Source organism: Haliotis cracherodii, unplaced genomic scaffold (genome assembly GCF_022045235.1).
Source record: "Haliotis cracherodii isolate W230 unplaced genomic scaffold, xgHalCrac1.p SCAF_9, whole genome shotgun sequence".
NCBI lineage: Eukaryota > Metazoa > Mollusca > Gastropoda > Lepetellida > Haliotidae > Haliotis > Haliotis cracherodii.
Genome location: NW_027266343.1, coordinates 58,983,385 through 59,001,800, shown reverse-complemented (window position 1 = coordinate 59,001,800; position 18,416 = coordinate 58,983,385). Strand labels below are relative to the sequence as shown.

Sequence of the window (18,416 nt, the reverse complement as noted above, 5' to 3'; positions counted from 1 at the left end):
GAGAATAGGCCCCAGTACCCCGTGTGTGTCGTATTGTGTGATACTACGTGAGAATAGGCCCCCAGTACCCCGTGTGTGTCGTTTTGTGAGATACTATGTGAGAATAGGCCCGGGTACCCTGTGTGTGTCGTATTGTGAGGTACTATATGAGAATAGGCCCTCAGTACTCCAAGTGTGTCGTACTGTGTGATACTATGTGAGAATAGGCCCCCAGTACCCCGTGTGTGTCGTATTGTGGGGTACTATGTGAGAATAGTTCCCCAGTACCCCGTGTGTGTCGTACTGTGAGATACTATGTGAGAATAGGCCCCCAGTACTCCGTGTGTGTCTTACTATGAGATACTATGTGAGAAGATGCCCCATTACCCCGTGTGTTTCCATCTCGGAGACACCGTGACAGGAAGCTACCCTGATATACCATGCTTGTCGTCCCGTATCCTACCGTTGAGAATACACAACACCTCCACCACCCCGCCCCTAGTTGTATGGGCATGTGAGGGTAGTGATAACACGATATGTCTGCATAACGACACTGAGAGGTCAAGCTGAGGCCGAGCCGCATGTGATATGATGGTTCATCTGATCCCCCGATATTGAGTACGGACCTACTTCAGGTTGATCAGTGTGTCTACAAAACACTTGGCCAGTCTCCTATTATCTGAACCTGAAAATACTCTGCACACATCGCGAGACAAACGTTGAGTGGCTGAGGTTGTTCACCTCAACCCGTCTCCTCTTAATGACCTCCCGTGACCCCAGGTCCAGAGATACATTCATAACGCAGTCCACACTGGAGGGGACGAACCACTCAGGCGCACTACAGCAGTGATCACTTATTCCCCTTTTAAATATTGCTCCTTTAAACAAAAGCGACAAAACCGTTTCCATAATCATAAGAAATTGATTAAAAAGCAGAGCCCATTGAACGATTCTGACTATAGTCGGACAATATTTGACAGTTGACACCCTTCCTAGTCGTTACACTTTGGATTTGACCAAATAATTCCAAAAGGTATGAAAACGGTGCTAGACAGAAAACAAACAACGAAGCTTTACAAGCGTGAAGTCCTAAATACAATGGCACCCGAATCAATCACATCACCATGGAATAAACATTCCTTGATTGTTTCAGTTTTAGCCACCATCAAGCCCGAGTGTATACTTCGTTTGCCCGGCAGACTACATGAGACGGTGCAGTCATGTGCTTGGTGTGGTCATTTGAATAATACATATTTATGTTTACGGTTCTATTTATATTTTAATGTAAGATCTCGCTCAGTAAAACGCTGGGAATAACGTACTGTGAATTGTTTTCGTCTGGAACTCTCATCAAACAGTAACTGTGTAGGGTCCCGGTGTACTGTCATCTATTTGGAATCAACTTCTTTCGTGTATTCAGTTACGGACGAGAACATTACCACGATGCAAACAATAGTAGGAGAAACAATTCCGGCCTTCCCTTGTGTATGGAATACTGTAAGGGACATTTTCGCGATCTCGCATTCTCATGTTTTTGGCATATTTAGCTCGTTTCCAATTGTCGAGATCACGAGAATGTCCCTTACAGCATGCCATACTTGTTTGACTGACCAACTGCACACAGCTTCTAGGCGAGAGAGTTGTAGAAGCGGGTGTAAAATATACACCAAGACCTCAACCATTACACGGTTCGGGGTTTATATGTTGTCCTGATATTTTCCTCAGGGCGGATCTCCTCGACGGAACTTTATTATTACTTACCGCATGGTCGTAGTGTAAAGTCCATAACAGTTGCCTGAATGGGCGACAAAACCCTTTCAGAATTCATAAGAAATATCTGCATAAAGCAGAGTCGATTGTAAAATTCCGACTATATCACGAGCATGTGTTTCCGAATCACTATGAAATACCGATGATACCAGTGTTCGAAAAAAAGAAAGGATATGAACTTAGTTTGTATAAAGTTTAATATTCAAGACAGTTTTACCTATATAATCAGCGTACAAAACATTCAATTAACAATACCAAGTTTATAACCCCACTGTCAGCATTTACAAAGACAAATCTGGTTCTGTTGATCTGCGCATGCGCGACTTGCACGTGACTATTCCTTCCATTTGTTGTAATCCAGATCAGGAAGGTCGCGACAAGGGATCCTGGGGTTGCTGAAAGAGAATGAAAGTCGTGAGTGGAAATTTATGTTCTTGGGAACAATTTCGCGATTCTTTTCCATCAGAAGTGAAAACGCTTTTGTCATATATATACATACTGAATATAATCTTGTATCATTCACCTGGCAAGTTATGATATGGATCACCCGGAGGGAAGCTACTACTACCACTACTACTGCTGCTGCTGCTGATGATACTGCTCCTACTACTACTACTACTACTACTACTACTACTACTACTACTACTACTGATAATACTACTTCGTTTGATGTTTAACGCCGCACTCAGCAATATTCCAGCTATATGACAGCGGTCTGTGAATAAATCTAGACCAGACAATCCAGTGACTGATGTCATAAGTATCGATCCACGTAATTGGACGACGATGACATGCATCAATCAAGTCAGCGAGCCTGACCTACTGTTACTGCTACAACTACTATTACAGCTAGTACACAACTACTACCACTACTACTACTACTACTACTACTACTACTACTACTACCACTACCACTACTACTACTTATACTACTACCACTATCAACCAAGTCAGCGAGCCTCACCTCCCGATCCTGTTAGTAGCCTCTTACCACAAGCATAGTCGCCTTTTACGGCAGGCATGGGTTGATGAAGACCTATTCTATCCCGGGTTGATATACTACGACGACGACGACGACCACCACCACGACGTCTACAACTAGTACTACCATAAATACTACTACTATCATTACTGTTGCTGCTACTACTATTACTGCTACTACTACAACTACCACCACAACTGCTACCGCTACCACTACTACCATTTCTACTAAAACAAGCTACTATTATTACTACTACTGCAGCTGGTCCTTCTACTACTACTACTACTACTACTACTACTACTACTAGTACTACTACTACAACTACTATTACAACTACTACACAACTACAACTACTACTACAGCTGCTACTACTACTACTACTACCACTACCACTACTGATACTACTACCACTATTACTACTACTACTACCACCACCACCACCACCCACCACCACCACAACCACTACTGATACTACTACTACTACTACTACTACCACTACTACTACTGATACTACTACCACTACTCACAGGTAGGACGGCTGGAGGAAGGCGTTAGTCTGCATTTCTTGTGCAGATGTGGCATCACACAGGATACGTGCAATGGAGAACTTCTTGATTTCCTTCACCTGGTCTGAAATAGAACAAAACCAATTATCATATTTTAGTCTTCCAATCATGTGAATCATGTATGAAGGTTGTCCGGTGTTGCTGTACGGTGTTGCTGATCACGTTCTCCAGAATAGTAACATACTAGAACTTCAGGAAACAGATCATGAAACATTCTTTCCTTCAGACCAACACAGCGTACATCATCATGTTTCATCCTACATACGCGGACTGGAGGTCTGTGGTCTAGAGGACAGAGCGTCTGCCTGGAGAACGGAAGATCGTTGATTCGATCCCCGACCGCGTCGTACCGAAAGACGCTACATGTTGTTATCATGCCTGGCGCTCGGCATCAATACAAGGACTGGTCGAATCGGAATCAGTATACTGTTTCTGAGCAGGGTATTCATGTTAAACTGCGGCTCGGTATCTGAGTAGGCTAGAACTATAACTCCAACATTGGTCCAGATGACTGTAAGCACGGCGCAAGCACACACAGTGCACGGCGACAGAGGAATGGCTTACCTAGTGTGAATCCAGTGTAGCGGTCCTGGGTCTCGTACCAGTAGCGGTCACCGTACTTGATTCTCCGGAACTGCTCGGCGATGATACAGGCGAACGTTGGTCCCACCATACCTCCAGCAACAGGGTTCTCGGAGATTCCCCCGGGGAAAAGGTCAAGGTCATCGATGTTGCTGGAAGAAATTTAAATATTTTTGACGATGGATTTTGTTGGCAAAAACATCAATCAGACAACATCAGAATTATTTCAAAATGATTATTTCAGTTATTACTGAGGTCGAAAACAACATTGTCACTCCGGTGAATAAAATAGGAATAAAACGAAAACAAGTTAAAGGGTTTCCTAGCTCGTTCAGAACTGTTTTAGGAGTCGTAGGTAAAGCATTCGTCCGTGGCGCCATGTGACGGCGAGTGAGTGAGTGAGTGAGTGAGTGAGTGAGTGAGGTGAGTGAGTTAGTGAGTGAGTGGGGTGAGGTGAGGTGAGGTGAGGTGAGGTGAGGTGAGGTGAGGAGAGTGAGCGAGTGAGTGAACGAAGAGTGCAATACCATCAAGACGGACAATAGCAGTATGTGAGATAAACTCCACTATTCCGTACTGTATTGTCTCAGTCTGGTTTAACACATCTCCAGATTAACAAGTATAGGGTATATACTATTATTTACGGGTATAAATGTTTTGTTTGTTTGTTGTTTAAAGCCGAATCCAGCAATATTCCAGCTTTATGACCGTGGTCTATTAATAATCGAATCTGGACCAGATAGTCCAGTGCCTGACATAATTTGCATAAATCTACGCAATTGGGATACGTTGACATGCATAAACCAAGCGAACCTGACCACCCGATCCCGTTAATCGCCTCTTATGATAAGCATAGTCGCCTCTTACGACAAGCATGGGTTGCTGAAGAGCTATTCTACCCCGAATATTCACGGGTTGTAAAGCTGGGAATTATCCTGGAAAACAATAATTACTTAGTGATATTGCTGCAATATTACTACTTTAGCATTGCCATACATCGATGAAATACCTACGCGTTCGATACATATTAATTACATAACGTCCGTAATAAGTTAAGGGTAAAGGTTCCCGAAGAGTATGTGCTCCGTGCCATCATCTGGCACTACATTCTGAATGCGCTGGATTTTCCAAGCCAAACTCGGCTTTTATTCTCTACGTACTGAACAAGAAAGGTCCGCCTGGAGAACAGCAGATATGGCAGATACCAAACTAGGGTTTAAGGAGTTTAAGGGGGAAAGTGAAACTCTATAAAAACATTTTACCGATAAGCTTGAGACAGGAGTTTAGCTTTGTCAGGGAAGTTGATCTTCAGAGCCGAGTAGTCCTGCAGGGCGGGGATGCCGCAGGCCCTCCTGAAGTCGTTGTACGGAGGGAGACCGTGGTCACGACCTCTCTGAATGTTCAGTGACGTCAGATCCAGACTCTTGTTATTGAAGTCCTCAAACAGTCGGTCAGTGAGGTCTGTGGCAAAGAAGTGGTCTGGATGCTGAAGAGGATCTCCAGCAAGACCATTGCAGATGAGGTTCATGCCCTCCCCATCGTTCTGAAGTATGAACTTGGGTCGATTGAACATGTTTCTCAGAAGCTCCCGACGCCCACCCATGGAGAACTTGCTTGGAACCAGAGAATGTCCAAATCTAAAGGCTGCAGTGGCGAAAGCATTCATAATGGTGGGGTTCATGCTTGAATCGTAGTACCAGTTGTTGGATCCGTAGGGTTGGTAGTCAGCACTACCTGAGACGGTAAGACCATACTCCTTCATGTAAGTCCTGCCCAATAGGATGGGCAGCCACTCGTAGTAGGTGACATGCTGGAGCAGTCCCCCCAGGATCTTCCTGCCCTCACGATACAGCCTCTCGTCCTCCCAGTGGGAGTTGATTCTCTTCAATGTGAGGGTCAGCATGTTATGATAACGATGGAACGCTGTGTGGAGAGCCGTGAGGGCTGGCTGTTCGTTCACTCTCTCGTCACCTGGAAATTGCGTGTCTTTCATTAGTAAAGAATATGAAATGTGTTTCCTCATCGCCGTTGTTGTTTTGTTTTGCCGCTTTTGCCGCTTAGTATCAATAGTTTGTGATTACATTTGTAACATTTTAACTCAATGTGTTTGACTGATGTTACTAAAACTACAAACAAACATGTTGTTAAGAAATTTTAACACGTAATTGTTCCTGTTAGGGTTGTTGTCCTAAATGTTGTTTAGTAACAATCACGTGCAATGTTACCCTCCTCGAAACCCATAACATAGCTTTTCATCTAAGTGCGTGAAACGCCGAACACACCCCTCCCACCTACCTTAGTGCGATAAGTGCGGAACACACACACTGCACCAATCTAAGGGCAAGAATCGCAGAACTTACGCTTCTCACCAACCTTAGTGCGAGAAGCAAGGAATTTATAATTATGCTTCACGCCAACCTTAGTGCGAGAAGAGAGGAATTTATAATTATGCTTCCCGTCAACCTTAGTGCGAGCAGCAAGGAATTTATAATTATGCTTCACGCCAACCTTAGTGCGAGAAGCAAGGAATTTATAACTATGCTTCACGCCAACCTTGATGCGAGAAGCAAGGAATTTATAATTATGCTTCACGCCAACCTTAGTGCGAGAAGCAAGGAATTTATAATTATGCTTCACGCCAACCTTGATGCGAGAAGCAAGGAATTTATAATTATGCTTCACGCCAACCTTAGTGCGAGAAGCAAGGCATGTATAATTATGCTTCCCGCCAACCTTAGTGCGAGAAGAGAGGAATTTATAATTATGCTTCCCGCCAACCTTAGTGCGAGCAGCAAGGAATTTATAATTATGCTTCACGCCAACCTTAGTGCGAGAAGCAAGGAATTTATAATTATGCTTCACGCCAACCTTAGTGCGAGAAGAGAGGAATTTATAATTATGCTTCCCGTCAACCTTAGTGCGAGCAGCAAGGAATTTATAATTATGCTTCACGCCAACCTTAGTGCGAGAAGCAAGGAATTTATAACTATGCTTCACGCCAACCTTGATGCGAGAAGCAAGGAATTTATAATTATGCTTCACGCCAACCTTAGTGCGAGAAGCAAGGAATTTATAATTATGCTTCACGCCAACCTTGATGCGAGAAGCAAGGAATTTATAATTATGCTTCACGCCAACCTTAGTGCGAGAAGCAAGGCATGTATAATTATGCTTCCCGCCAACCTTAGTGCGAGAAGAGAGGAATTTATAATTATGCTTCCCGCCAACCTTAGTGCGAGCAGCAAGGAATTTATAATTATGCTTCACGCCAACCTTAGTGCGAGAAGCAAGGAATTTATAACTATGCTTCACGCCAACCTTAGTGCGAGAAGCAAGGAATTTATAACTATGCTTCACGCCAACCTTAGTGCGAGAAGCAAGGAATTTATAATTATGCTTCACGCCAACCTTAGTGCGAGAAGCAAGGAATTTTTAATGATGCTTCACGCCAACCTTAGTCCGAGAAGCAAGGAATTTTTAATGATGCTTCACGCCAACCTTAGTGCGAGAATCACAGGACATATAATTACGCCTCAAACCAACCTAAGGACCAGCAGTGCGGAACCTACGCCTCACGCCTACAAGAAGCATGGGTCGGTAGACACGGATGTAACACCTTCATGGAGCAAGAAGGCAGCGTGAGGCAAGAAGCGCGGAATGTAACATTTGCGTCGAAGAAGGCATCTGACTTACCAGCCTTGAAGCAGTAGTCGTCCAGGTTGTCCTTGATGCAGGTAGCATTGACGTCCTCGGGGAGAAGGTTCTTCTCCGTAACCTTCAGCTGTCCTGATAATTTAATTTAAATAATAAGTTTGTTTGTTTCTTTATTTGTTGTTTAACGCCGCATTCAGCAATATTCCAGCTATATGACGGCGGTATGTACATAATCGAGTCTGGAGTGATTGACATTATGAGCATCGATCCACGCTATTGGGATGACATGCATCAACCTAGCCTGACCACCCGATCCTGTTAGTCGCCTCTTACGACAAGCATAGTCGCCTTTTACGGCAAGCATGGGTCCCGGATCTTCACGGTTATTTAAATAATAAGACATCAAACATGACATTGTAGGCCTGTGTTAAACACCGCTTCGAGCAGCTTTTCAATTATACTATGACGTGATATCTGTGAAGGATGTCTCATGCGGCAATTATTTGGTAATTCCGACGAAACTGGGTACGCATTCTCACAGATTATAAGCGCGGCGAGTCGGGAGTTCGAACCCACGCACAAAATTTGAACCACATGGCTACCCCAGCTCCCGTACAAGGTAAGTGACACAATACCAGTGTTTTACTTACCCAAGTTGTAGGTCCTGAGATCCCTCATCTCCTTGAAACTGGAACCATACACCTGGGAGGCATCAATGAAAGCGGTGATCATGTTCATCTGTTCCCTGATCCCTGTGACAACATATCCGGGATATTATATACCAGTTTCCTCACGTGTTTATGATTAAAACGGCAAATACAACACAATATGACGACATATCTCCTGGAAGTAGGAACTGAAAATCAAACATCAATGAAAAAAATATTTAGTGAATATTCATCATGAAGAATATGCTTTGTTTGTTTGTTTGTTTTTTAGCGCCGAACTCAGCAATATTCCAGCTATATGACGGCGGTCTGTAAATAATCGAGTCTGGACCGGACAATCCAGTGATTGATATCACCAGCATCGATTCACGCAATTGTGAGACGATGACATGCATCGAACCTGACCACTATTCAATTCGGTTTATTTCGTAAGTGTAGGCCATCGGCCCATAGTTACATTTGTATTACAATGGACTTGATGTACACAGCTTGTTGGTGACAATAATGTACTACGAAGTGACATCGCTTGATAGATATAGATGGCTAGACGTTCAGTTCATTTACAATCAGTTGTAGACATAATGATATTAAATTTTTGTATGGTCGGATATTCATAAAATGCTTGAGGTAAGTGATCCATGCGTAGCTTGTTATAACCGGAGCAAACTAACACAAAATGATACTCGTCCTCCACATACCCAGCATTACAAACACAACATAGTCTTCTGTTACGTGGGATATCAGCATATCTCCCAGTTTCAACACACAGCTGATGCGAAAAACATCTAAACCGAGCTAGCGTCACTCTCAATTTACTGACGGTCACACAGCTAAGATACAACTCTGTACCAAACGATACCTTGAATAGAGAATACGAGAGAGATTTACCACCCTTTACCAGAAGACTATGCCAATCCTGTTCATAACTACATTTCAGACGCGACATAAATTCTGTCAAAATCGAATGAGGATGACTTAGACACTGGTTTTCCCATACAGAGCCAAAACCCAAACAGAACAATAAAGATTTACATTTTGATACCCAATTAATTTTACCATTACTTTCTGCCTGAAGCATCATATAATAACATTTCTTTGGAAAGCGACAATCGGACATACTCAATAACCTTATCCAATAACCAATAACTCTTTTGTATGCATAAATATATAATGGATACCGCCCACATTCACCTCGAACCATGTTGTTGGGTGTTGACGATTTGACACTTAGAAAGCGCTTGCATGCCAATGTATGTGTAGTTTCCATTTCATCATTCTGGTGTAGACCCCAGACTTCGGAACCATAGAGCAAAATTGGGACTATTTTCATATCAAATATTTTCTTCAAATATAAGTCATATCGAAGAGGATGTAATTTTATCAATGACTTTAAAATTCCAAACATTGCTTTTTTCCCCCGAGACCAGCATTAGAAAAATGACTTGACCAGGACAGGCTTCTCGTAAAAGTAACGCCCAAATATTTATAGGAGGACACACACTCCAACTTTAGGCCTTTATAGTACCAAATCTCTTTTCTTGACAACACTCCACCTTTCTTAAAAACAACCACCTTGGTTTTATCCAAATTGACATCTAGATCATAATCATTACAATATTTTTCTAGAACATCAATACGCTTCTGAAGTCAACCTATAGTATCTGCAATTAAAATAATATCGTCTGCAAATAATAACAGGAATATCTCTGTAATATCAGGATGAAGTTGTATTCCTGGTCCAGAATTCTGTTCAACTTCAGCAGCTAGTTCGTTAATATACATCGAGAATAAAAGGGGGCTTAACACATTAGATCATGTTAGTCACCAAATATGACAAGCAAAGTCGCCTGTTACGGCAAGCATGGCTTGCTGAAAACCTAATCTACCCCGGATCTTATTGGATGTCAATGTGTGTATCTGTATATTCGAATCGGGATCAAAACGAGGCTATGGCGGTGAATGGGTCCATAACAGAATGGGGTTACACTGGATAATCGGGGATGTGCCACGTGGTTCAATAATTCAGATATAACAGGGACCAGATAAAACCACGGCCGATCATACACCAAAGTCCACAGGAACACCAGATCCATTACTGAAGCAGTATATAACACAATACTGGTACCTCCTTCGCACATGAGTTTCCGGGGTTCCGGCTGAGACCGAGCGAAGTTCATGCAAGTCCGATCAAAGTGACGATCACCTGGGGGAATGTAGATTGGGAAGCAAGGCTTGCTGCAAAATATCGAAAAGATAATTGTACTATACATTACAAACAAATTTAATATCTAACCGGAACAATGGGCCTTAAAGACGTATGTAATTTAAACAAATACTAAAAAATGAAAAAAAAACAAACATTTAGCCTCATTCCATGTTCAGCTCATCGACCTGATGAAGATGGTCTTTGCTTAACCACTCATGATAATATCATGTTTGACAGGTACATTTGAGATAAACATTATTTGACAATATTAGCTTAATATCCTCAAAATGTATTGAAAACCATCTTGGATAGAAGGTCTGTGTTCACCAGTACACATTGACCTACCCTTGGAACACATCAGGGTGGTGGGGGTTGTCATCAGAGAGGAAGACATTGTTGCAACATTTCAGGTCTTTTCCGTTGGTAGCTGCAATACAAATGTCTCATTTAGAAATGTGATTGGGCTTTGTTAGATACAAAATATGTGTTTCACTACATCGAGATTTTTTAGGTAAAAAACATGACGTAAACTTAGTTCTTGACTTGTTCCATATGTTCCCGGTTTTTTTTAAAGTGAACAATTGACTTTCCTTTGCATGTGTTTGTAACGGGTGTCACGGTGAGGCAGAATACGCTCAGCATTTCGCGAACACCTGGTATCATCCCTACTTGAAAGTAATTCATAAACACATGCTTATAATTTGTCGGAATCGTACTATCGAGATTTCTATTGGATATCGCTTTTGTCCCGTATATTTTCGGGTACAAAATATTATTATTTTTTTAATAAAAGGTCGCATCCCCCAACCGAGTATTTAGTGTGGTGTATCTTCTTAGGTTTATCACAACCCTGTGTCAGTACTGTTCCTAGTATTCTTATTATTCTCAGTACAAACAACTATTATATTAAAATACGAATAAATGGAAAATTTGAAAACGCTAGCATGTAGTTTCGCCTTTTTAAAATGCAGCAAGGTGTTCCGCCCGGTACCTTTGGAGACTGGCGTGCCGGTCATGTCGTGGTCAGTGAACTGTCCCCACTGCATAAAGAGGTTGCTGATATCGGGAAGGTGTTTGTCGTCGCCGTCGTCGGGGAGTAGCATCTGACGGCTGACGTAGCGGGGGGTCGGGAGGAGGGGATAGCGTCCGGTGTTCCGATCTTTCACACGGCTGTACATTCGGGGTAGAGATGTTCCTGGAACATAGAACATTATCTGAAACTTCAACAATAGCGTCAACAGCAGCATCGACAGATGGGTCAACAGTAACATCAACAAAAATACCAGAAGCAACATCGTCAGGAACGTCAACAGCTACATCGTACGTCAACAATAACATCAACAGAAATGCCAGTAGCAACATCGGCGGAAACGTCAATATCAACAGAAACAGAAACGTTAACAACACCAATAGAAACGTCAACATGAACAGAAACGGCAACGACATCATCGACAGTCTTATCTTCATGCTGATTGCGCGTGTCGGAACAAGGACAAACATGCTCTGACAGTCTTTTGTAAGCAGTTAATATCAATATTCTTTAACAATAATCCAAGCCATTTCGTACTTTCCACAAACAGTGAAGCCGAAAAAAGCGAAGTTAAACAAAACCCACTCACTAACTCTAATAACAATAAGTGCATTTTGTATGGCGCCAAATTCCATTTACAAGTGGATGCTCAGAGCGCTACGGAGTTAATAAAACGGCCATGATAACAGGCCGTCAGTAATTCATGTCAGGCTGATGTATTTATGGAACAGATGTGTTTTCAGTCAACTCTTGAAAGATGGAAAGGTGCCCAAAACAGTCACGACAATTTTAAATATACACTATATAGATTATAAAAGATTATTACACAATTAATTCACATCTATAGAGTGAGTGAGTGATGTTGGTTCATCGCCCCTTTGAACAGTATTTCAATAAGATCACGCCGTGTCAGCTTAATGTGGGAGGAAAGCTCAGAGTGATGCAAGTGAAACCCACAAGCACGGACATGGTGCTGACAAACCTAGAAACGTAGTCACGACGAATCTGGATGCAAACCAAGGACTTTGGGTGTCTGGCAGACCAAAGGGACGCGACTCTGCACAGCGAATAGCGGCGCATTAGACAAGTGGATTACTCGTGCCCACGTGACATACAAAGGGGGGGTGAGACTCACCATCAGCATACAGGGGGTTGAGGAACCTGGCCACAGGTTGCATCGTTGCCCCCCACTTGGGGTTGGCGAGGTTATTGCAATGGCCGTCATAGGTCCTGAACTTGGCCAGACGGTCACACTGGATCGACCTGTCTGAGCAGCTGATCTTCACCTCTTTCTGGGGCTTGAATCCACTGTCCGAATCCTTGAAGAAGTTTGTTTTGTCGTTTGTGGAGCCGAAACTGTTTTGGAATGGATCGTTGTGGAACGGATCGGGACCGAATGATGCTTTTTCGGTAAAACTTGGCACAGGACCGAATCCTGGAGCTCTGAAATTATGGAATGCCGGAACATGTACTCAATAAAACTGATGTCTTCAACATGATGTGATTATAAGCATATGCAATAATGTATGACATATTAAAGAAATTCTCGATCGATATACACAAGACGTTATCTTCCCATTTTTATATTAACACATACTCGGATTGAACAAAAACATGTTTACTTTGAATATAAAGACAAGCTCGCCATACGGGAAGGCACAATCCAACATGTGATCACAGGAATTAATTAATTGTGGGTTCAATAGAACATGTCTCGTTGAACAAATACAGACATTTAGGACGACAATTAAACAGAGGATGTGGTTCCCTGACTGACTATTTAAAAGAGATGTTTTGTTACTTTAATGGATCGGGTTGTCAGGCTTGGTGACTTGGTTGACAGCGGGATGTCCTACCCAAACGACCATGATCAGTGCTCATGATACTGATCACTGGATTGTCTGGTCCAAACTGGATTGTTTACAGACCGCCGTCGTATGGCAGAAGAAGGGTGCGGCGGGAGGCAACAAGCCAACACTTACTATTTTATGAAAATCGTGTGAGTTGCTGATGCTACAGGTAGAGTAGGACATGCTCACCCTTTTCGTGAACACCTGGTGTCATCATTGAATTTCAGTGATCCATGTATATAATGTCCTCCATTATTTTGCCTTCTCCGCCCAATGGAATCAGTTTCGGCAGATAATCGAGCTGATTATTACCTGGTGTTGACGTTTTGAATTCCATTCTTCGAAAAATATTGTCATGAATCAATTGTCACTTACTGTCTCTTAAAAATCTTATGTCCGAAGTTTAGACCACCAAATCCAAATGGAGATTTAAAAAGGTCGTTCATCTTCTGGAACTGTCCTCCTAACCCATATCCTAGTTTGGTGGACCTCATAGCAGCGATCTCAGACATGCGGTCATGGCCGATTATGTTTCCTAGGTAACAAAAATAGGAAGATGACAAAGTGTAGACTTATCGCCATGGAAACACACAAAACTGACATTACCATGACACGTGGTTTGAGATTGATTTAATGAAAAAAGACAAATCTCGTTTATCCCATTTTCGAATATGGGAATTATAAATAATGGCATGTTCCAGCTCAAAGATACAGATGTTACATATAAGATGTTTTGGAAGGTGACATGTGATAAGTGTGGTGTTCCCAAGTCCCGCAGAACAACGAAGGTCTTGTTAACTTTACAAGAACAGTATCACAATAACTGCATTCAGCAAGTACCAACCGTTTATTCCAATGATTTGAGCCTGCCCAGAAACGCGGACACAAAAACTCGCGAAGAACAGAAGTTGATCTGACAAGACGAGAAGGTATTACTTACCAAACTGGTCACTGGGAGTATCAATAAAATCATCATAATAATCAGCTACGGCGACACACAGACACAAGGCAGCAAGGATGTATATCACTGAAGGAAACGCCATAACTGAAAAAAGGTAAATACGAAACGAATAAATTTTGATGTGGATATGATTTGTGTGGGTGAAATGATTCGAGGAGACGATAGACATTAACACTGATCAATACTGATATATAACATAGACCAAAGCATCCACCATCCCAGCATATACTGTGCTGTAACCTATCATTACCAGCACATGGACACATTAATTATTTTGTGATTATTTTGTCACGTCTCGTGAAGACCAGGGTCCGATTTCCCACATTGGATTGGTACAATGTGTGAAGCCTATTTCTGGTGTCCCCCGCCGTGATATTGCTGGAATATTGCTAAAAGCGGCCTAAGAACCAACGTTACTCACTCACTCGTTATCTTGCTACCCGTGGACCCTAATTTTACCCTGTGCACACATATCGCCATATTATATTAGATATTGTATATAAACTCAGTACGCTTACACAGTAGTCACTTGACGGAGGAGCGGGAAGTAGTCCTGTAACATCGTTACTAACCATAAAGAAGTTGTTATTCCCAAACGTTTCCTTTCGCAGTATTCGACATGTTAAGAAATATTTTGCATATCATGTGCACGTGTTTTCTAAAGAAAAAATAGTGATGATACCAGATGTACGCGAACAGGTGCGTGTCCTGCCAAAACATGGCACCCGTCACAAACACACGCAAAGGCAAGTTAATTGTAGTTCAACTATTGATTAGGACGAGCATGCTCGATTGCACCTATACGTTGTGAAATGTTAACACCAAGGGCTGGAGCTGTTGACGAATGTACAGTTGAAATCATCCCTCTTATCATGCAGCCTTGTAAATATTTATTGTCACATACTGAACGGTTATAAATATATCTACATATGCAACAGGTGAGGCTGTTTTATTGGTCTGTTTTATTTCTATTGCAGGTGGGTAAATCTGGGGAAAGGATTAGGATGTTTAACCATAAGTGGAATATATCAGATTATTGATGAACGTGAAGCTTAAGTTCTTATTTCCCGTATATTGCCAATCTGATGAGAAATTCTGATTCATATGCTTAAATAAACAGATCAGCAAGAAAGGGAGCACGTTATGCCTTAATATCCCATTGCCAAATCACATACATGCTATCGAAGAGGCGGTCCAGTATTATTTTCACAAATGTTTAGTTCCCCGGTGACTGACGTTCATTGTTTTTCAAGCTGATGAGGGGGTTTCCGAGGCTCAAGTATAAATAAATATTCGGTATAAAGCCAATGTACATAGATTCAGCACCATTCATTTTACAGTGACAGATTGATACATATATTTAACATATAGACATTTCTTAAGACAAACGCTTCTCCCGCTTTGTACTGTTCATTAAAATATCCTTCTTATGACAAGACAATAACCCATTGAATTTACTTATGTTGATCTCAAGGCGGTGAAATATGGGCAAACCATATGGGCAAACGTATAAAGTTGTGCTCATCGTCAAATATTTCAAGAATACACAATTTACACAGCCGATTCTAACGAGCAACACCGGACCATCTTCCAACACGTATCATTTGTGTCAGTTCCCCCATTTGTAATAATCATACAAGTCGCATGTATTCACGAACCGTGAATGCACGCAAATAATATTTAAAAAAGTGTGATTTATGTTCTTGATAAAGACATAGTTTACTTGATTCACAAGCTTTAGAATACCAGTCTTGTTTTGTTATGATCTCTTCATCTTTGTACAAAGTTACTTAAAAAAAGATATGATCACCAACTTCTTGTGTGATCCATGCAACGCCATAACCGTACGAGAACAATAATTTATTTATATTTGAAATAAATAAAACGATAAGCCCATTTCCCTATCCAATAGAGAAAAAGTAGAGTCAATTGTACAATTCCGACTATATCACGAGCATGGGTTTATGAATGAATATAGTAATGATACCAGGTGTTCGCGAAAATGTGAGCGTATCCTACCCCACGTTACACGATTGCATTGATCTGTGATAGACAGAAAAGAAAACTTTGCTTTGGATACCTGTTATCAGACACTGACAACAATTTCCTATCGCATACCTACAAACGTTTATATGAAACCACTCGATGTATACAAGTTTAGATTGTCCCCATACTTCCAATGTATGCAGTCATATTGGTTTAATCTGGGTATCAAATATTTTAAAGAGAACATAGAGTGAAATATTATAAATCTTGTACTGTAACTTTTTAACATAAACTAAAGCTTTATCAGCTTTAGGATTAATAATAATAATTCAATTAAACCAAAACAACCTATTTGAATAGCAACCCAACACAATTATAATACGTACATATTTTACATGCTCATTTCCATACAAGTGTACCACCATTCCGTAAAAATACTAACATTTCCGTCTTATCTAAATTTATATGTAATTCCCATTGAATGTTAAATTCTTTGAGAACATTAAGTTTTCTTTGTAAACCAATAACAGTTTCATCAAACAGGCAAAGGTCATCTGCATATAACAATAATAATATATCAAGGAATTATTGACCTACTAATCCAATATTGGATTCCAACTCTACGACAAAGAGTTAGAAACATAAAGGACTAAAACATCACCCTGCATTAGGCCACTGAAAGTGTCAACGTAATGAGAAATAGAATTATTTCCTGAGAGTACATATCCAATAAAACATTAAAGACTTTACCATGAATGCCTTCATTTTATATGGTATTCCAAAGCAAGTTTCTATTAAGTCATACTCGAAATCTTTTCGCCCATTCCCCAGGAAAATTTCCACTATTCAGAATTATATTACATAACACATTGAGAAATGGTAAAAGATTGGCTTAACAACACTAACTCATCTCTAGTGTGAGTGCATGATGCCGTGGCACATTGCCCTCTCTCAGATTACCAATACCTTCTACAATTTCAGTGTTAGATATTTCTAAGTTTCGAATAATATTGACACCATCGTCCTTGCAAACATTACAAATGTCGTCATAGTCATCATAATGATATCGTACATACTCATCCGCCTCTCCGATGTGATCTTGGTCAATGACGAAATCAACGATGTTCCAAAGCGACTCAATACGACACACATTCCGCAGCTTACATAGAATTTGTAACAAATGCTTTTACTTTTAGTGAGCTGTTTAAATTGATTCTAGAATTATTTTGAATAACTACAGTACTGTAAAAATGTATTTACCATGACTTCCTAATACATTTCCTTCTTAAGGGATACAAATTCCGATAAGAGTTTTTAAACGTCGGAATTATGTCAGAAAGTACAATTCGCCAAGAGGTTTCTTATTCCTATCAATTGAATTTGAAAAAGCCCTTTTCCCACAGCTACGCTTACGTTGAACAACTATCAATGTGTAGTATAGGCCTGTGACTTCCTGGGTATATATGTTGACATGTCTTACCTTTCAAGATCTCCACTGAAGGCGTCCCTGTATCTCTCTGCTGTGGTGAGCCTCCCTTGACCACAGTACCCACTAGACTGAGAGTATCATCACCATCTAGCAACACCCTCCCGTACACTATTACATAAGCACAGTAAACAGTACACAGGGGGCCACCCCTTGCTGTGTTTACATTCTGTGTTGTTTTATATGCGTTATTTATAGACCTATTAATCCAACATCGTTAGGCCACAGCGTTGTTCCACTTCATTAATGAACAAAGATATTCCAAATTTCATACATGATGAAAACTGTATTCACCATGACGATGCACGTTCCAGGTTTCAAATTGATAAAAAGTAATGATTTGCTCACCGGCTAGTTCTTATTACTAAAATAGTTATCCTAGCATAAACACAACCGTAATGGCGGACGAAGGCTGACACAAATCAGAAATAGAGATACGAATATCTGTAATATCCTTCAGGTTTTGAGCTCGAAGTGAACAGCTGCAAGATTGCTGATAGCTTTACGCAATACTCACTCACTCGATCACTCACTCACTCACTCCGTTCATGAACACACGGGCAGTAAATATAAACATTCTGTCCGTCTGCTGACATAACACAAATAAATAAAACAACTTTGTTTTAATGAGAAATCTAGAAATGAATCTTTCACCATATCCCAGCTTTTAACGTACATTTACTTGATTAATATCAACAT

General features: G+C 41.1%; 1 protein-coding gene across 1 annotated transcript; it reads right to left on the bottom strand.

The window, feature by feature from the left end:
- Positions 1-2,083: 2,083 nt before the first annotated feature.
- LOC139453330 (peroxidase-like) lies at positions 2,084-14,327 on the bottom strand. The gene is made up of 12 exons (XM_071235000.1): positions 14,225-14,327; positions 13,660-13,819; positions 12,570-12,877; positions 11,396-11,599; positions 10,750-10,831; positions 10,324-10,433; positions 8,181-8,282; positions 7,570-7,662; positions 5,139-5,847; positions 3,862-4,031; positions 3,259-3,361; positions 2,084-2,144 (listed from the first exon to the last, which is right to left on the bottom strand). The coding sequence occupies exons 1-12, from the start codon at positions 14,325-14,327 to the stop codon at positions 2,084-2,086; spliced, it is 2,205 nt and encodes a 734-aa protein (XP_071091101.1).
- Positions 14,328-18,416: the final 4,089 nt, after the last annotated feature.